At 39.1% G+C, this 20,800-nt stretch overlaps 1 protein-coding gene across 2 annotated transcripts in view; it reads left to right on the top strand.

Annotated features, from left to right (window-relative positions):
- The window catches only part of ZDHHC20 (zDHHC palmitoyltransferase 20), a 40,981-nt gene extending 23,016 nt beyond the window's left edge, over positions 1-17,965 (top strand). The window contains exons 4-13 of one of the 2 annotated variants that reach the window (XM_086481818.1): positions 3,242-3,362; positions 4,717-4,786; positions 5,960-5,992; positions 6,826-6,946; positions 11,886-11,921; positions 13,056-13,188; positions 14,783-14,909; positions 16,184-16,273; positions 17,418-17,533; positions 17,928-17,965. In XM_086481818.1, coding sequence (XP_086337944.1) covers positions 3,242-3,362; positions 4,717-4,786; positions 5,960-5,992; positions 6,826-6,946; positions 11,886-11,921; positions 13,056-13,188; positions 14,783-14,909; positions 16,184-16,273; positions 17,418-17,533; positions 17,928-17,965 — 885 coding nt within the window. The remainder of the gene's footprint in view (positions 1-3,241; positions 3,363-4,716; positions 4,787-5,959; positions 5,993-6,825; positions 6,947-11,885; positions 11,922-13,055; positions 13,189-14,782; positions 14,910-16,183; positions 16,274-17,417; positions 17,534-17,927) is intronic. The other variant, XM_086481819.1, reaches the window with a different exon arrangement.
- The last annotated feature ends 2,835 nt before the right edge of the window (positions 17,966-20,800 follow it).

The raw sequence follows: 20,800 nt of genomic DNA, 5'->3' as shown, positions 1-20,800 counted from the left end.
AAACCTGGAATTTTTAAAACCAATAAATCAAATGCAGTGACAACATTTTTATATTTCCATTTTAGGCAGTTTTGATCTCTGGGTAAGAAAAAGTAACGATGTAATGTATACTCTAACTTGGAGGACTGAACTGTGTAGTAGTAAGTCAAGGGTTAAGGTTTAGGGACAATTGAGAAGTGAATACATAAAGGAGCTTTATATAATGGCAGAAGAATGCACGATGACTGTAAGAAGTTTTGTTTTGAAAAAGAACAGTATTAATTGCAATAAGCCTGAGATGGATTACCTTCTTTTCTGTAAGGTGTGTGTATGTAAGGATTAAATACTGGCACTGAACTTAAAATACTTCCCTTCCCTTCCTTGGTTTTATAAAGCTTTTAAATTGGCTAAACTGTTTGAGGCTCTGGTTGCTCTATGGGGGTTGAATTTTTGTTCTTTTTTTGGCAAGACTGACTTTCAGTGCTAATGTCAAACGTTTATTTTTGAAAAAAGTTAAAACCATGCTTCTAAGGAAAAGCAAACACTGCTCTGCAGTGCTTAATTATGGCTTAGAGATCTGTATCTTAAAGCTACAGAATAGAAAGTGAAAAAAGCTAAAGCCTATTCTGCAGTTTAGCTAAACAAAGAGAGTAGTACTGAATTGTTAAACCTAAAAATTCAAAGAGCCTTGTCTTCAGCATGGTTTGCTTTGGCTTTATTTGGAATGATTTTGCAAGAAAATGATAAAGTTAAGCAGGTTAGTGCATTAAAATGTGGTTGGAACTGTGTTATTCCAGGTTTTGTAAACCTATATGAACTAGAGCTGCTCATAGAGGTAAACCCTAGTAACTTTTACTGTCTGCTTGGATTCTTCGATAATAGAAAACTTCTTCTGACAGTACTTAGCCTGTAGTTATAGTAATGTTGTAACAAGCTTTTCATATTCAGAGAGTGAAAGGGATGGTGCGGGCATATGTCATGTAATGAGTATTTCCTATATCAAGTTTGGGGATAGATCAGATTTAATACAATTTTCTTCTACAGCTAGTGTTAAAAAGAAAAAGAAAAAAAAAAAGCCTCACCACCACAGCAACAAAAAAACACCCCAAAAAATGACAAAAACCAACTAAACAAAAAAAGAACACCACCACTTTTCTCTCTCTGGGCAAGTCCCTTCTGCTCATGTACCAGTGAGTAATTTATGCTGGTTGTACTTAAAAACAAAGCCTGACTTCAGAATCTCCCCATTGTATGACAGTGTAAACGTATATATTTTTAGTCATTCAAATTAGCCATTCTTGCAAAACAAATGGCATCCTGTGATCTTACTATTGAACTAAAAAAAGATTCTGCAGCTGCTGTTGTCTTAGTGTAATCCCTGTACATTTGTCATAATAAAGAACAATCAACATACAAGATCCAGAAAGAGGAAGGAAACAAAGGGACTCTTTCTGTTTTCAATAAGGACTGCTGGAACCTCATTGGAAATTCTGTTAGCTGTGTGGTAACAGACAACTTTTGATGTCTTTGAACATATCCTGCCATTGTCCAAAGAGACTGTGGTCTCATGGCCCTATTAATTTCTGTAATTAGAACAGAAATGCAGCTCTCCAAAAAAACAAAATCCTATCCAGGATTTTTGGAGTATTATTATGAAGTTACTTGGAAAATTTAAAAACATTTAAATCTTGTGATTTAGTTCCTTTTCTGTGCATTAATGGTTTGCCATAGAAATGTCATCTAGAAGTAGTATTTCATGTTCAGTGCAACCTCTGCATGATTGCAGGTCATGGAGACAGGCATTGGGTCACCTAGCAGACTCACAAGAGCACTAGGGAGGAAGGCAGGCATGTTGCATCACTATTTGCTGGCATGATGCTTCAGATCTGTCTTAAACTTTTGATGTGAGCATCTCCAGTTTTCATATTTGAGTAAATATCTAAGAGACTTAAGATTTAAAAATGAGGTCAAGCTCTTGGTGGTGACTGAAATGTTAAACTTTAATTTCACCTTTTGCATAGATTAATCCTAGTTTCTGATTATTTAAAAGGGGATTATATTTCATGTTTCACCCTTGAATAGTGGGTGGGCTCAGTAACTGAGATGATACTATATGTAACAGTTCACTTAACTAGATTCTGTGAGATACGAGGCAACTTGTTTGCATTCTGGGCTAGGAAATAACAGAAATTGCAGCAATGTCTTACTGCTTCCTCCTTTCTGTAAGTGGAGTCTTCATTGTTGCTTGCCAACTGACTGTAATCCAAAAGAGAAGTACAGGAGAGGAAAATCCATGTGAACTAATCATATACATGTTCTCGGTAGGAAAATATGGTCATATTAAACCACACTAAGCCAACTTTTGTTCCAGCTGCACACACAGCATTTTCCACTCACTACCATGAATACTTTGTCTATGTGTGCTCATTAAAAGGGCTCTTGTAGTCCATGCAGGAAGCTCAGAGCTTAAGTGCTTCAGAACAGAAAATACCAAAGGAAATTGTGAGTTCAGCCCCCACTCCTCAGGGGCTTGTCAGCACACTGGGTTTTGTGGGGCTTAATGGTAAAGCTCATGATTTCAGCGGATACCAAACGAAATGTTTCTCAAGTGAGTGAAAGCTGTCCAGGTTCTTCCGGTAGAGCTTTACATTTCAGTGGGTCTTCAACAGGAATGCTCCTCATGCTTTACTCAGAATTGTAAGTCTTTCAAACTGTACAGGCTTTGCTGAAGTTGCTGTCAATACAGCTCATGGATTTTGATACTAGCGCTGTAAAAATTGAACTTCTGGGCTGAGGCAATTCTCCTCCCCCCCACCTCTGGTTTGTGCCCTTCGAAGTCAGAGAGAGGAAGTAGGCTAAGAGAACTTCAGTGCCCTGTGGCAGCAAAGGTTTGTTGCACCTTCCTCTCGTTCACAGGCCACTTAATTTACTCTTATCAGGACTTAAAGGAAAGGTTGTGCCTTCTTAAAACTTTGCTGAGTCTCTGCCTTCCTTTGTGTTGAAGGGAGAATGCTATAGATAGTGGAACAGAGATAAAGATTATTTTCTTTAAAATACGCCCAGGGACCATCATGAGTTTTAAGGATCTCCTGTAATTCCTATAGCGTTCTTTTTTTCTTCATGTGGGTTTTTTGGGTTGATGGGTGGGGGTTGTCCAAAGACATAGGCTTAAGATACATAGAGTTTTTCCCTTGGAGCATGACTAGAACACAAAGTAATAATAAATCTCTTCCCTTCATTCCATTTTCTTCCTCCCTCCTAGTTCTGCTTGTCAAAAGCTGATAAAGAACAATATGAAAAAGAAGAGAGACCAGAATCCCAGCAGGAGATTTTGAGAAGAGCTGCTAAAGACTTGCCTATCTATACGACAACAGCATCGAGAGGTGAGTTATAAAGATGATTCTGTGCTCCTGAAGCTGATAGTTTAATTCCGTGAAAATCATTTGATGTCACTGAATGAACAATCTATTAAGCACATATTGCAAAGGCCATGACCTTGTTTTGTTATTTGTTTGTGCTGGGTTTTTTTCCATCAAGAGAAACTGGAGTCCTTTGTCTGGGGATCTCAACATGTAGCCAGTATTTGAATTAAGGAAAAAAAAAAATCCTTTTCTAGCAAGCAGATAGATGACAACATTTATCTCTAATTGTGGCTATAAAAAATAAACATAGCAAAGAAATAGAGCTAATACAGCTAGAAATAGAGACAAATAAACCTTTTACTCGATTTTATAATAATTTATATACCCCTTTTAAAGTTCTTTTTTCTTAGCTGTATCAGTTTAGCAGGAGGAGAAACATCATATTTAAGGCTAGAATTTAAGAACGAATGTTGTTTCATTCCCATCTGTAATTCAGTACAAAGCTAGTTATGGGCTATTTCTGTATTTGCCTTTAATACGTATAGGCATTTTTATTCCAACTTGCATATGAACGATCTGTGAAACTGCTGCCTTATACATATGTATATTCTTTTTAAAATCTAGCTTTTATATGTATGTATATGTTTCTCTTTCTTGAAACTAGGAAACTTGTGGAGTTCTCCAAAAACACAAACTACTCCTAATAACTGTTACCAAAGTTTACTATGCCTTTGCAAACAAAGTCTAAGGACACCTGTTTTCTTGAATACAAGCCTCCCTTTAAGGGAATCCCAGTCTTAAGTTTCCTGGAGTGGTCTGGGAAGCTCTTGCCAGCTCTTAGCAGTTCTGCTTTCCTCCTCCTTTCAAACTGCCTGTACTGGTATCTTATTTCCATTGAGAAGAGCCTGAAGGCTTGCTTAAAAATATCCAGGAAAGATGAGGAAGAGCTGATTTACTGAACAGTCTGCTAGTTCACTATTTCCTGAAGAGGATAGAGAAAGCTAATGCAGAAGGCTGGCCTGCTGAAAGAATGTAGTTTCACAATGGGATGCTCAAGTACTCTGTCCAGAGGTAAAAGCAAGCGGTAGGGGATCAGTGCCAGAGGATGAAGATGGGAAGACTGGGGAGCAAAAGAGTAAATGGAAATGGACTCAGTACAGTAGTAATAGATCAAAGTGTTTTGAATACTTCCATATGTTACATTTCTTAAAAAAATCAAAAAGTACGTATCATATGAGAGGCACATCAAGGTCTGGGAGAACAGGTGTGGCAGGGGAGGGCAGGAAGGTCTTTAAGATTCAGTTCATGTTAAGGGGGAAAACCTTTGTAAAATTAAATGAGTTCTAATGACTTGACCCTTGCCCCTTGAATGCAGCAATCAGATACTGTGATCGATGCCAGCTAATCAAACCTGACCGCTGCCACCACTGTTCTGCATGTGACATGTAAGTTATTGAATCTGAATTGATGGATTTTCTCTCTCCTGTGATCATCACTTTAGTGTGTTCATGTATTCAGTGTGTCAGCCCGTGCATAACAGCACGTTTTACTATTTGTTCCTCTCTCGGACCCTCAATCCCTGAATTTCATGAAAGAGCAAAGTTCCTCCTGTTGGTGCAGTATTGTTACTGCAGCCCCATTGTCCAAAGTGGCAGAACTTTTTTAGGAAACCTGCTTGTAGCTTTGTAAAAGAGTGATAATGTTAAACAAAAATAAAGAAATTAAAATCAGTGATTGAAAATAAAGACAGACAGGTCTGAGATACCAGCACCAGCAAATAATTATAGAACTCTCTTATTGTATCTTGCTTCTGCAGCCTTGAAATAGATGCATGTTACTAATAATGATAAAAATCTATCTGAACAGTTGACAGTGGACTGGCATGCCTTAACCATTTCAAAGACATCACTTCTATTCCCTAGCTTCATTCTGAATCATCAGACAAGTCTGTAAGGGTGCTAAAGACTGAGGCTGTGAGTGAGACTTCAGTAGGCTGAGCTCGAGGAAATGTAGGTAACTGAAGAAGCTAAAATTTTGGCTAAAATCACATTTATTAGCAAATACCGTGAATGGCTATGTGTCTGAAATACCTAGTATCCATCCTTATACCAAAACTGGATGAAAATGGCATGTGGACTACTCAAATTACCCACTGTGCTGCTCTTTTCCTCAGCTTTAAAAAACAACCAAGCAAGCAGCAAACAAAAAAGGTAGCAACAATAGCCCTATGGTAGACGTAGTTGAAGTGAATGCCAGGCTAACAAACCTTATCCACACAAATCTGAAGGGTCCTTTGGATTTGTTTTCTCTCAGTGTGCCCATAAAACTAGTACAGGTTAATGAACTATTATATAGTGTTGCTCAGTAATGCTCCCCATGTTAATTTAGGAGACTCTTCGTAACTCTTCTGAATCTTATTTGGTCCCTTTGGGTGAAAGGATGGCTGCTATAATACAGGGAATTGGCATGATTGAGAGGGACTTGAAAAAGAGACAGTGGGACAAAATACTTTAAAACACAAACAAAAACACCAACACCCAAACCTGTAGAAGCTGAAAGTATAGGTCTTAGAAAGAAAATCTATTTTTTGCTTTAACTTATTGGAAATTCTCTTTCAGATGTGTGCTAAAAATGGACCACCACTGTCCATGGTAAGTTTATAAAAAAACAAACAAAAAAAGATCAGTATAATGAGTTAGATCCTACATGATGAATTAGATGCTGCTTCAAAAATGCGTCTTTGAAGTAAAATTTGATTTTCACAGAACTTATTGACACTTTAATATGTAAAAATAAATCTTGTTCCCAATGTGTGTTGCAGCATCGAGTTATAGGCCCAGTAGCCCAAATCATGCAGTCTCTCCTTGTATAGAGAAACCCTGGCATTAACGAGACACATGAGAAATGGCATTTATTTCTGTTGTTACCGGGAAAGGTGACACCCACTACACCGTGAAAATCAGTTCTTGGTTCTGGGTGGAACATTAGACCCACTCAGACAGTTACTCTTCTGCAGTTTGTATTCACTGGTAGTCAGTAAAAGTACTGTTTGCTGTCACTACACAAATACTGCAATCAGTAGTTGGCTTGAAGGTGGGTTTGTAACCAAAGCAACATCCACTGAAATTGATAGAGAGGCTTGTATTCTCTTCTGCGATGACTTCAGCTAGTTCATGGTGTGTGAGATGCTTCCTATACAGACTGTATGTATTGTACGCTTTGCCAGCTCTTGTCCTGTCCTGTAGAACTTTGTGGGGGGCAAAATTTATGTGAGGGGCCCAGATCATTTGGCCTGAGGAAAGAGACTTAATTCAAAATGGTGGCTTAAAATGCTTCTGAAACACTAGTGCCAGACTGTTTGGGACACACCACTGACATCGTACGCATGTTATGCTCTGCAAAAGCTCAATGTATTGTTTTTTATTTTATTTTATTTTATTTTTTGTATATCATAGTAACCTCTTTTTCTTTCCCCTCCTTCTAGGGTGAATAATTGTGTGGGATTTTCTAACTACAAATTCTTCCTCCTGTTTTTAATGTATTCCTTACTGTACTGTCTGTTTGTTGCTGCTACAGTCTTGCAGTACTTCATAGAGTTTTGGACAGTAAGTTCTAAGGCTTTTTTTTGTTTTGTTCATTTGTTTAATCCTGCATGTGTTATTGGAGACTGCATCAGCATGTTGTCACTCACTATTTACTCTGTTCCATAGTTCATTACTATTAACAGCATCAATCGAAGCAGGAGAACCTTCTGAATATTAATGAATTAAATTTATTAACACTTCCCAGGATGAGTAACTGGGAGAGGAAGTTCCAGTGAGGACACTGTGCAATTTCTCTGCTCCATCAAAATCAAGTGTACAGCTCAGGGGGTTTTGAGACTATTGGTTATAGATATCTAGATATAGAAAAAACTGGCTATTTCAAACAATTGCATATATATGTATGTGTGTGTATATACACATACACACTCTTATATAAAAATACTGACAAATGTGAAATACAAACAAAAATTTTGTATCTTCTAGACTTGTCTATGGATAATCTGCTACCAGATAAGGCAAATTAATTTCTTGGGAACTGACCGAGCCCCGTTTTGGAGTCCCTACATAGGAGAGTCTGACCTTCATGCTAGTGGCTTTTATCGATCTGATATGCATAGAATGCCAAGATATGTACAGTGTTAATGATACACACCTTCCTTGCAACTATTATCAGTTGTCAGATGATCAATATGCATATGTGCATCTTAGTAGTAGATTTAATAACGTTTATGTGACGGGCAACCATTCTTGCATGTCTGTTCCTCCTATCAGTTTTGTTCCAGTCACATTCCAGGCTGAACAGTGTCTTCTGGTGTTGTTCCTTTTCATCTCCAAAACCTTGTACTGTGCCTTCCTGTCTAGACAAAAGAGGTAGTGTCAGAATTCCCTTAATCAGTTTCCATTAACTAACATGGGAAAAATCACTGTAAGTGGAAGGCTGTCCGTCACATCTTTAGAAGTAAATAACAGCACATACTTCTTAGATGCCACTTGCTGTCAGAGTAACTGGGAAAAGCACTTATTATCTGTAGCTGTAGAACTAATCTGTTGGCGCAAAAAGATGTTGCTATGTCAGGGTAAGAGAAGCTTGATCATGTATTCAGAATAGCTGTACTTTGGGACAGTTGACATTAGACAGGCAAGATGAATGGTACAAAAAGTATGTTTGTTTATCTAAGCCCATGGGTCTGATCTGCCAAAGTACTCTTAGTCTGTCAGTTGTGCATAGTGGCCTGTCACTGGAGAGCAAGGAACGATGTGGGAATTGAGCTGTCAGTATTGTGTGAGATGAAAGCCATAAATGTATTTATCAGTCATAGCTGTGGCTTGACAGATATTTCAGATGAAATGATCTGATTCTGCTGTTCAGTCTTGCTTGACTGTAAATAGTTAAATTTTTAATTTGTGAATGTGCCACTCCCAAACATCTGCCTGGCTGCTTTCCAGTGCTTTGTAAACAAATTCTAATGAAACTGTAGATGCGCTCCTACTTATTTACCAGTCAGTGCTTCAGCAAAAAAATTATTTGCTTTGTCACCTCACATCATAAGTGTTAGTGTAACAACAGTCCACAGGACATCTGACCACAATGAGCATTTAATACAAGCATTTGCATCAAGGCTTTTCCAAAGCCCTTCGGACACAATATTGAAGTGGACCCTTGAGCAGAGGAAGTGAACTTAAGAGGGATATTTTTATTATTATTATTTTCAATTATTTCATTGTTAAAAATGCTTCCTGCAAGAACGAGCTACTTCTGAAATGTGACAGTAGACAATGTAGTTGTGTACTTGCACTCGTTGCTTTCCTTTCCAGTTACTTCCCAGACAGCATCTGGTGGTGATGCCCTGATCTTATCATTAGAGTAGGTCTCTGACTTCTTTACTCATGTTAAACCACTCATTCCACAAAGCTAGTATTCCTCTGGTCTTCTAATAGCCTGATTAAAGTAGACTTCCAGAAAGTGGTGGCAGCACCATAATCACATAAGCTGGCAAAATGTGGTATGTCTCTAGCATGTAAGCTTTTAGGCGAGTGCTGTTGACTGCAGAATAGAGTCCCGGAAGCTTCTCTCTACATGTGTATCCAGGTCAGAGCGGAGTACTGCTGACACGCGCTGTCTGTGGACTGCTTCAGTATGTTGCTGATGCTCAGCTTTGTCTGCTATGGCGTCAGACAGATTACTGTTTTGACATTTTCTGTTGAGGTTCTCTAGATGTTGGGGTTTTCCCCCCAAAGCCTGACTATCAGAAATGTTACAGTATACCTTCAGAAGGTAGCATTTCTTTTTGGCTTCCTTATAGATGTTTTTCAGAGAAAGCGTGCAACAAACTGCTGTATATATCCAGTGTTGGGGTGGAAAAAGAACTGCTTCTTGGGGAGTGTAGCCTTCGTCACTTCAGACCTTGTAGTATTGAGATTGTGAAGGTGTATGTGGTAACCACACAAATTTTAGCAATTAATTGTTTTGCACTGTTGATAATACTTTCGCAGAGACATGACACACGTATGCAGATACTTGCAAACATTGTGAGACACACACACCTACCTGACTCTTCTGTTGAAGAAAGTTTGTGTTTCCCACTTGCACATGCCAGACTTTCACACAGCATCTTTCATGCTTTATGCAGAAGTGCTGAAGAAGGTTCTTGATACTGTTCATACAGTGATGGAACAGCTGCACTGGCTGTAAATGTTCACCACAGGCTTATACACTGATGCAGATGTTAAAATGTGTTCTGTAGATCAAGGGAACATGAATGACTCCTTTCTTTATACTCATCACTACTTTTCCTGTACTCATGAATTTTTTATTTCTCCCTAGGAAATAGTTAAAGATGAGCAGGTAAAACCTCATTTAATCCAAATGTATTTGACTCAAACATCCTGGATGCCTTGTTAACATAGTACATGGTGGTACTGCCCCGTGTATATTTTTATCTACTCTCATTCTTGCTGCACTCCCTCCCCCTTGAAACCTGCATATTTTCCAGCTGTTTTCAGTGTCTTTTATTGTCCTCCAAATTATTTTGGCAATTATTAGTATAGCTAATTCAAGGATGTGATATGTGTTCCAGGTAGATGGCACATATTTCTGCAAAACCGTGGTGTATTAACAACAACAAAAAAGGAGCAATTCCAGATCCTTAGTTAGAACTGGTTACTCTTGCATATACACATAACGACATATACCAGATCTTCTGAGTTCTTCTAGATTTAAGCTAGACCTAGCTACTAAAAGATGAGTAATGAGTCAAGTTCTGACAGCATTTTTTCATGGGTGTTGCTGGGGTTTTTTATGACCTGATACATGCTCAAATGACTCTACGCTTGTGAAGGAGTTTGTAGGGGACTCTTAGAATAGCCACTGGCTTCAGCCTATTATGTATGCTAAGTAGCCCAAACTGTATTGTGCAAATTGCTTCCTTTTGTAAGCTGTGCAAGTCTGTTTCTGTGCTGCTGCCGAGCATAATGATTTTAAATAACTAATGTGTGAAGTTTCACTCTTTTCACATGCTGTGGCATGTGGACTGCTGACTGAACAAGCCTGTTACACGCACTCAAAGCCTGCGTGCTTCTCTCCAGAAAGGAATTGGCCTTTTTTGAAAGATGCTTCAGTTCTGCAACTGTCATTCAAGAACTTAGAACCAGTGGTTTAAACTGGGTAGTCAGAAGAGGTAAATGCTCCCTGGGGATCATGCAGATTAATCGTGCGTAATTCAAAAAATCCTTCTCCAGCTTATAAAACTACTGTTTTAGGAAGATGCAACTGAAAAAAACCTTGTATTTTCTGGCCCACAGAAAACACAGAGACTAAGCTGCTACCACTCTTTGAGCTTCAATATCAACTGGCCTGAAAATTCTTTATAGAGAGCTATTTTGTTCAAATATGCAATTCCAAAAGAGTCATAGAAATAGAAATTAAAAAAAAAAAAAAATAACTAGGGAACTGGGGAACACTGCAGTGAGGTTGGAAAAGTCATCATATCTTTAAATGAAGCTTAGGAATAAGCAGCAATTGGAATATGTATTTTGCTAGCCTTGATTTCAAGGGATCACAAACACAACCTACGCCCACAGCAGGGGAAGAGGGACTGTTGCACGAATTGTCTAAGCAAAACTGCATCAAAAAAATAAAAAGGCAGTAAATTAGGAAGCTGAACTTACTGAACTTAGATGGCAGTTTAGAGAGCTGGATTCTGCTATCATTTGCTTACTGTAGCATGATCTGATGGTAGGCAGCATTTTTGGAAATGCTGTGTGTATCTGCCTGACTCCAAGGTAAATGCTTGGGCTCTCCCTAGGCTTTTTGCGCAGATTAATGTAACTTAAAAGCCATACATCTTGCCTGCAACAGATTTGTTAAGTGCTAGCATCTTAGCTAAGATGGCTAATACCACTCTTTAGGTATAAAGTTTGGAATTTAAAAGCTAATTTAAACTTCCTGTTCCTTGAGTTATTAAGTACTGGTTTGATTTCAGATGTTGTGCTAAAGATACATCCCACAAACATATCTCAGTATTGAAGGATCTTGGGAAGAAGATGAACTGTACTGATGTGTTATGGGTTTTTGTTTTAAACAAAGAAAATTGTGCCAAGAATGGCAATTTTTTGGTTATTGTTTTGACTGAAACTAGATCTAATGGTAGTAGATATGTTCTGAAGTCAGAAAGATTCCATCATTTATAAACCATTGGTTTATACCTCTGGAGTATTCTGAGCTTTTCAGACCTTTGTGAATGGTTTCATCATACAGAATATTCACATAAACCTTAAGTAGAAAATTTCGTGCCTTGGAAGCTAGTAATGTGCTCTTACGTACTCCTCCGTTCTCTTGGAGAATGGGGGCTGAGGCTGCTGATGGGCGTTGGAACTCAGCATGTCCGAGAGCACATGTGCACACCAACCATTTTGTTCTTCAACAAAGCCTGTGCTGTTTTCAGACACTTCATCTTAACACAATACTAGTGTTTAATAAATTGTCTTTGTTTGCGCAAAGCTTTGCCACAGGAAAGCTGCAGAGAATCGTCCAAAGGTAAAATCCAATATTGCTGTAATTACTTAAATACTGTTCCTACTATCATCTAATCCAGTCATTCGTGGTAGCTATTCACACCGTCACAGAAGGAAGGAGACTTGTAATCTGTTGCCTATGAATATAGGCACTGTACAGGGATATAGCTATACCTGTGTGCACTTGATCTGAATCAAAATGTATTTTAGTCAAAAAAAAATAATCAGCTTTAGATAAGTGGGTATACTGAATGAGCTAATGGAAAAAGTAATGGCAATGATGCTAACTAAATAGCTGAATAAAAATAGCCTCTTTGCTTTCGTAGTGCTATTAAAGGTCAGCTACTTAAAAGTACTGTGATTTTGAGGATATAGAACTAGAATAGCATTGTTACAAATCCCATTGGCCTTTTGAAAGTGCAAGCCTAAAAATAGTTGGGGTTGGGGGTGGAATCAACTATCCAATATGGGTGGGAGGTTATTTTTTTTATATGGTGGTTGTAATGAAATTGTTATTTTTCATGTAGATCTTCTGGTGAGTCACTTTTGCCTCATCAGACATGGCAAATTGGTTTTGTTAGGTACATGGTGGTTCTTGCCTAAACCTTAGATAGAAATTGTCAAAAATTGAACATCTGTCCCTAGTCTTGTCTAGGAGTTGTTCAGTCTTGGAAACACAGTATGACAGTCATTTCCCTTTCATGTTCCTCACACTGGTTCAGAAGTAGGTTCAGTGTTATTACCTTGTCAGGAAAGGGTTTGGACATTTTTGTTATATTTTCTTCCATTCAAAAAAAGTGATTTTGGACATGTTTTCCCTGTGTCTCTTTGCCTGTGGCTGCAGAGTTAACATTTTTTAGTATAGGAGGTTTTTGGGTTTTTTTCCTTGCCCCCTACTGTGCATTTAGAAATGGAGATGAACACATGCCCTGATGCTACTAAACTCAGTTGGAAGGGGTACCCGTCAGCTTTAAGTGCTGTTACACAGCAGTTTTAACATGACATGAAAGCTGAGCTTGTGCTTTTTTTTTTTTTCTGAAAAGTGAGGTGAAAGACCTATAGCAGAATGGGTGTGGCAGAAAAGTGTTTAGCGACAATACTGCATTAGTTGCTAAAAAGTGTTAACATGTTAATCTCTTTCTCTCTTTCTCCTCAGAATGAATTGCCAGATAGCCATGCAAAATTCCACGTACTATTCCTTTTCTTTGTGGCAGCCATGTTCTTCATCAGCATATTGTCCCTCTTCAGCTACCACTGCTGGCTAGTTGGCAAAAACAGATCAACCATAGGTCAGTTAATTGGAATGTGGAACTGTTCCTTGTCCAGAAAAGCAACAAGTTGATGAGAACGTGAGGTGTACAGGATATGCCTTCACATATAAACGGAAGTTTTAAATATTGTACAAGAAGAAGTATACTTGGTGAAAGTAATTAAAGGTGAAACATCTGGGAAAATTAAGCATGTGTAGGAGTCCTCTGCTGGTGCCAAGCATTCGGATTCATGATAAATGTTAATTTCTTTTGTTTGTGTTTTTAAGATCTCTGAGGCACTGTGCGTTTTTGTTGTGTTTTTATATAGCGTTAATTATGTAACACAACTGCTACTTGCCAGTAACCCTGTTCTAATACTTTTGGGTAGCTGGGTGGCCCCAACCAAGGTGAAGGCTCTACTGTATATGAGCATGCTACGTTTTGAACTAGATCCAAAGGAGCATTCTTAAATCCTGTGAAATAAAATGGACCTCACTATTAGGAAGTGGCTTGTAAAAGCAGTGCAATAAAAATGGAAACACTGATGCACATTTCCTAAATAATAAAAGAGATTCTCGTAATTTCTATGCCTAAATGTTTTAAATGGCACTGACCAGCATAAGCAAGTTATGTGCATTAGTTAAAATATCTGAAGTTCTTGCTAAAGCGTTTTTTGCAGGGTGGGGGGGATGGGGACTGGTGGATATTTCCACAACTGAGTAAGTCAAAATCTTGTATTTTCAATGGAAGTGAAATTTCTGTCGTCAAAAATAAGTGGGTTGATTAAAAGTGAAATAATTTTCAGCTTGCTAGAATTTTTTGATGGAGGTAAAGGAATTTTTTTGATCGCTTGACAGGAGAGTTGTTCTAAGTTGTTCTTTTGACATATCTACAGCTAGGGAATATTCACATCTTTTTTAGCTTAGAAGAAAATTTTGGCATGTTCCTTGCCCAAAAGTCAGTGGCCATAATTGGCAATACGGTCAGTACTTCATTTACTTTCTGGATCATGATTGTAAAAAGACAAGCTGTTGGTATGGGGAGAGGCCTCTCTGTTCTTGGCCAAGGGTGTAATCAGACTGACCAGAAAAATGGTGGTGGTTTGCTATAGTTGGTAGTGTGTCTGTGTTTCTAATGGAATAGATCTCATTTTTCTCTGATACCACAGGGTGCTCTTAATTTGACTTCAGACTTTGGCAGAAGTGGAAAAACTGTCTGGTATGGGTTTAGGTCCAGTAGTGCTTATGGTTTACTGCTTCTGGAAGAGGAAGTCTTCTGCTCAAAGAAGGCTTCACAGGCCAAAAAAAGAGCTGGCCATCAATGAATAAGGGATACAGTGTCTTTGGCGTGCTGATGGTACTTAGTTCTGTCTCAGACCTCACGTTAAATGTAAAGAGAGAAAAATGACTCTACTGTTTCTGTGACTTTCTTGCCTTTAACTTTTGTTTTTGTCACTAACCCTGTGATTTTTTTTTTATGCTGATTACTTGAGATTACTTTTTTCCTGATAAGACACATCAAGACCAGCTCTGCTTGCCTGACACTGTTTTCACAATAGAGAAGTGTGAGTCTGTTTAATCATCTTCCCTGACTCCTTATCGCTTTAGAGATATTGCGTGTTTTTCTTTTACAGAAACATTCCGTGCACCCACATTTCGAAATGGCCCTGATAAAAATGGCTTTTCTCTGGGATGCAGCAAAAATCTGAGGGAGGTTTTTGGAGATGAAAAGAAGTATTGGCTACTCCCTATCTTTACCAGGTATTCAGTCTGAATGGGAATGAATTGGGGAATAAATTGATTCCATGACTGTCACTTTCCTTCCCCTCCTTCTAAAAAATAAAGCACAACTGAAAAGCCAACTTGTAAGTCATACACGATGAATATTGGTGTAGGGAAAATGTGCAGGAGAAAACTGAGCAAACTCAGGGTTCTCATTCAAAGACAAGGGCCTCACTGACAAGGGCCTTCTAAATATGGAGGTTTGGAAAGCTTTGAGAAGTGTATTTCAGTACACCTTTTGGTGGTAGTATTAGTGTCTGCTTTATGGAGCAGAAATCAGCAACTCAGAGGAGATCCAAATGCTTGAACTTCAGCTGCGCTGAAACAACATCAGTTTAAACACACCCCACACCCCCCTTACCCCTGTAAGGGGCTAAAGCTTTCCTTTTCCTCTAGCTGACAGTTTCAGTATTGAAAGCCACCTGAGAAAGTGCATGTAAATAAGAAGCAGTGCAAAAAAAAAAAAATCTGATACAATGCAAAATACTGATTTTAAAGCTTCAGCTGAGCCAGTGTTAGGGAGTTACAGACAAGCATCAGAAAAGCTTGATGAAGCAAGACTGACCTGCAGCCCACTCGCACCACTGCAAAATTCAGCAGAACAAAGTAGAAGCCACGTTTCAAGACAGCTTTTGAGGTGTTTTATCAGTTTAAAATGTTGAACTAATTTGTGAAGCTGAGGTCTGGTAGCAAACAGCAGAGGTAATAACAAGATCTTAAGTTGCCTCAGCTGTTTGCTCAACTCCCATGACTTTTCATGTGACTAAAGACAGAAACTATATTGTAGATGGATCAGTCTGTTTTTCCACCACATTTTATCTGAATAAACTTGCTTCCAAAGAGGGCTTAGCTAACTGAAGAACAATGGGTGGAGGGGAAAGCACGGCCACCAGAATATTATTTATGCTACAGCTTCTGGAGTTGTAAACACCAGATAATCTGACTGTGTGCATGGTGGTTTGGGGGAAGACTAGAGCTACAGTCTACAGATACAGGGTGATGTTTCTGAAATACATAGACTAGTGCTGTGCTCAGCAATCCATACTGAGTGATAGGGTGGAAATGCTTTGAGCTCCAAGATTTAATTAACTGATCATCCGGCTTAGTGGTAGAACTGCCTTGCTCAAGTCTGGAGTTCAGCACTGCACCTCAGTAATTGAATCAAGCCTGTAGCATTTGCCTTTTGCGTGGGTACTTGTTCAGTTTGTTTCAGTCAACTGCAAACGTGATCTGAATCTTTGTTTCTGGTTTAGTTTGGGCGATGGGTGTAATTTTCCAACTCGTTTGGTGATTATGGATCCAGAGCAACTTACTGTCTCAAGCCAAAATGAACCTGCCAAAAGGTAACTATAGCATTTAAGATACTGATTTTGTACTGTTCTGTACTTCATCTAGAGAAAAAATTGTTTCAAGATTATTTTTATATTTTTTATACTTCTTATCTTCAGAATGAGTTTGTAAACCTTCAGAGAAGGACAGAAGGGATCAAAACTTTAAAAAAAAAATGGTGCTGTTTGATGCAGAAAGTCTGTTTACGGCTCTCAGGAAATTAATTCAGAAAGTAAGAGCGCTTACTGCCTCTTAACAAGAATCAAAGAAGTCCTGGGGAAGACTGAATAATGGTCCATGGGGAAAAAAAAAAAAAAATGTTTAAGATATATTTTTGGAGTGAGAGAAAGGCAAGGTATTACTTGTATTTCACCTCCTCCAGCATGCTTAAACAAGGGATGCTGAGACACCCCTTGTCTCAGCAAGAAACAAGGTAGATCACTGTAGCTTGCTGGCTTTTAGCTCTGGAGGAGTTTTAGCTCATTATTTTTTTTATCCCTCCAAATTTGCATGTTTTGTATCTTCAGTGTATTTTCAGGAAGCTTGCTTTAGATTTATAGACACAGGAGTATTTTGAAACTTCTGGGGGTGTTTACATTTGCCATTTTAGAAGTATTCTGTATACTTTGGTGAATTTGTAGCTGAAGGTGGCTGTCAACAGCGGTCACCTAAGTTACCAGGCATTAAGAGTGTTCAAAGGCAATCCCGAGAAGTTGTTGCTTCCAGTACAACATAACCTGTGGAATTCACACAAGAGCAGGACCCTTGTGCCAACAGCGGAGTATCCTTTTGCATTAGGAAGATGTTCAGCAGAAGGCCCTAGCGTTTACTGATGGGATAAGATGGTATTAGTTTGTTCTTCCAGACAGTACTGGTTAGGTTTTCCTTTTAACTGCGTGGCAGTGGTGGTGGTGTCAGTGTGACATTTCTTGTCTATCAATTTGTGGGGTTTTTCCATTAGAACTGTGAGTGGGCTGTCAGGGACTGGAACAAGCCTGTAGGAGAATTGGGGTTGGGGGCCCAGAGCCATTTGTAGTTGGCAGTGTGTGGGGTTTTTTTCCTTTGCTTTACTCTTAAGTAACTTCACTCGTCTACAAATGTCTGAAATAAGCAGCTACTACTACTACAGAATTCCTGTTGGCTTTGCTTATTTTTCAGCTCTGGAGCCAATCAGTCCTTTCCGACTCGACCACTCAGTGAATCGCAAAATCGATTGCTAGCCAGTGACAGTCAGTGGGTGGAGAGTGGCCCTGAAGAGGAAAATGTTAAATCAGGTAACCTGCTCCACAACACTTCTGATGATTCTGTGGTTTTGTTTGTGGTGGGTTTTTCCACTTTTTTAGGCCTAAAAAGTCCGTAGGAATTGGTAGGAGTCAAGTAGAAGAAAATTTGTTCCATAGAATCAAGTCAGCGGGTTTAGAAGTTAAGGCTATCTTGTGTCTCACACTCTGCTCCAAAACGACTTATTACACTAAGGTAATGCATAGGTAATTCTCACTTTTGCACTTCCTTTTCTGAGATTTTGGATCTTTCTGTGTTTGATTCGGGGGAGGAAAATATTTTTCTAAAATAAGCACAACAAAATAAATGTGCTTTCTGGTTTGAAGTCTTTGCTATTTGTTGTGCAAATCTGCGAAAACACATAATTGAGATTCTCTCACATTTTAGGTGCAAAAAAGCATATTATAGTTTCATTGGAAAGCTGATCTCAGCTTATTACTAACCAACCATCTCAATGAGAAACAGGTAAGACCAACATAATTGATTGCCATTTCTGTATATGTATAAGTAAACTAAAATAGACATCTTGAAGTCAAAACTCACTAGTCATGGAATGCAGAGGAGCCTCTTCTTATATTGGATGAGTAATAGAAAAGTCTAAATAAAACTCAGAATGGCTGCCCAGAAGACAAGGAATGGGAGTAATGCTGTAGTGCAGGGAACATGGGCTGGCTAGGTCTGAGATGAGTCAGACCAATCCTGTAATTCAGATTGAAGTGGGTAGTGCTGGATTTGTTACTTGATGGAAAAGAATCCAATCTGATAAACAGGCAATTTCAAGATGAAGTCTTGTCTTGAGGAAGTGCTGTTCTTACGGAGCAGCTCCTTAACTGTTTTTCTGTAATCCTATATTGGTGGGCCGTGCTCTGCTCTTTAAGAAGCTGCGTGCGCATGAGGAAGGAAGGTCGATAGGTAAACAGAGGAGCCTGCGTAGGGACTGCTTCCTCGCACTTGGCATTGACAGGGATCTCTTACGCAAGAGCTCTGCGCGCACTTTGCATTTAGGAAATACTGCTGCATATGTTGCAACTTCCCTGCGTGTATTTCCAGTGACTGAATTAGACTTATGTTGACTTCATCCTGTGGTGAGCTTATAAGCTCCCATTAAACTTTTGTCTCTGGAAAAGAAACAAATCTTACTTGGACAACTAGCCACCGTAGGTGCTAAGGGCTGAGTTGTTCACCCCCTCTTTCTCCCCACCCCACCCCCAAAGAAACGGGAGGCAGAACTTGCAAGGAATTCCCATTTTCTTCAGGGGAAAAACCTCTACAGTATTTGAGTTTTGTGAGCTCAGTAGTTTTAGGATCACTTTTTTTTTTTCTCTTTGTTTTAAATAAGCCTTCTAACCTAGAATCATTGCTTTGGTGGGGTTTTTGGCAGGGGGGTGGTTTGCTTTCAAGAAAAAAAAATGTCTAAAAAGTCTTCATGGGGAATGGTGTGATGCTTGGACTGATGTTGGTCAGACTGCTCAGTGTAAACTCATACAAAACCAAATGAGACTACTTAGTGGTACTTCTGAAAAATCTGCACAACCATGAGACCCCACCAATGATGAGTTTTCCCTTTGCAACTTTTCTTCAACACCTTATATAAATGTGCAAATGAACAACCCAATCAAGGGACTCCTTTCAGCCTTTAGCTATATAAAAACTAGCCTGATCTAAACTGGTTACTAAGACTTTTCTGTCCTTCATGGAAAGGAATAGATATCTTCTGAGAGCAGTTCATCCCAGCAGCCTTTGACCAGGTATTATGGAAAGGTCTTAATCTTTCTTGCCACTGACCTAGAGAGGGAGCACAAGTGACTGGCTTAAGCTAGACAATTAACTGGTAATAGTTTGGGATGAATTTCCTTTCTGTCCTCCCTCTCTTCCTAAAGTCAGGCCAAATTTAAAAAAGGAAGACTGCATACTTTGTGTCACACTTGCCCAAACTGCTGTAGTTTTAAAAGTTTTATAAATAAATAGTGCATGATTGCACCCAACGCAAAAGTATTTTGTTATGTGTTATCTCAAGTAATGGTTAACTCTGTAACATGTTTCAGCCGTTCTGAGTTCTGTTGGATTTGATCACCATTTCTGTAGGCCAAGGTGGTTAATTCCAGTCCCCCTGGAATTGTAAGTAACTCTGCAATGGCTGCGAGATCCAACGTCTGTTCCGTGCACTTTTGTGTACCCTGTAACAGACTGATAGTTGTATTTTTCAGTTTTTATGCCTATAACATGCAGCAGAAACAATCAGAGTCACGGCTGACAAGTAAAATTCCCAGATTATTTTAGAGAAAAGAGCATGATTTGCAAAGTCCAGTCCCCCAGCCTCACCAGTGCAAACACCATTTGTGTCCCCGTATCTGTCAATTTAATTCAAAATGAATGAGCAATTCTTGCCAATTGGGGATCCAAGAGACTTTAGCCACAGATCAGTGGTGATGGATTGACATTGTTAGTGCAGATAATCTTCTAAAACATAATAAGTTTAAAACAAAACCAAAACAACCCACACCTCCCAGAAGGCTCATTATGAGTTGATGTTTCCTTAACTGCTGTCCTGAACCAGGAGTCTGTAAATCACGTTACCCAGCTGCATTCATGTAGTGCACTATGATCTGTTTTTTCAAAGCTAATGGTGTAATTCCACTACCTTTTTTGTTTCACTAGGTTTCTGCAACACATTTTGTGCTTGAATATTACTTAGTTTTGTTTGGAAGAAGTTGATCAGTAAAAAATTGAACATGAACGTTTTAGGAAGAGACAAGAAATTCAAGTTTCTGCACAGTACAATGGATTCTTGTAAGCACTATTGCAGAGCAGGGAAGTTAAGACAGATGCCTTAAGATTCTTAATGTGCATTTATGCAACACTGAATTCTATACTGCTACCAAAGGGCCAAATCCTGAAGTGCCCTGCTCGGATGCGCAAGTCCAGAGTGGGAACTATGCATTTCTGTTATGCTGCAGTGGTGGGAGGAGGTTGCAGAGACTCCTGCCTCCCCACGGGCAAACTCCATACCTTAGGCACTGCAGAAGTCACTTCCAAAGCAGGTCTCCAGAGTATGGAAAGAAATAAAAAAAAGGAAGAAAAAAAAAAAAAAGGCGGGAAGGGGGGAGAAAAATCAACGTAGAGCGTGGCCAGTGAGTCTGAAGTGTGACGACATGTAGCTCAAACACCAGGTGATGGGGAAGGTACTGGATGATGTCTTCTCTGCTCTTCCTGTTAACCAGTCTACCCCATGATCATAGCTCTCCGCGTCTTTCAGGACT

The sequence above is a fragment of the Leptosomus discolor genome, chromosome 1 (assembly GCF_034619465.1).
Source record: "Leptosomus discolor isolate bLepDis1 chromosome 1, bLepDis1.hap2, whole genome shotgun sequence".
Lineage (NCBI taxonomy): Eukaryota > Metazoa > Chordata > Aves > Leptosomiformes > Leptosomidae > Leptosomus > Leptosomus discolor.
The sequence above is the reverse complement of the archived record's forward strand: the minus strand, read 5'-3'. Positions and strand labels throughout refer to the sequence as shown.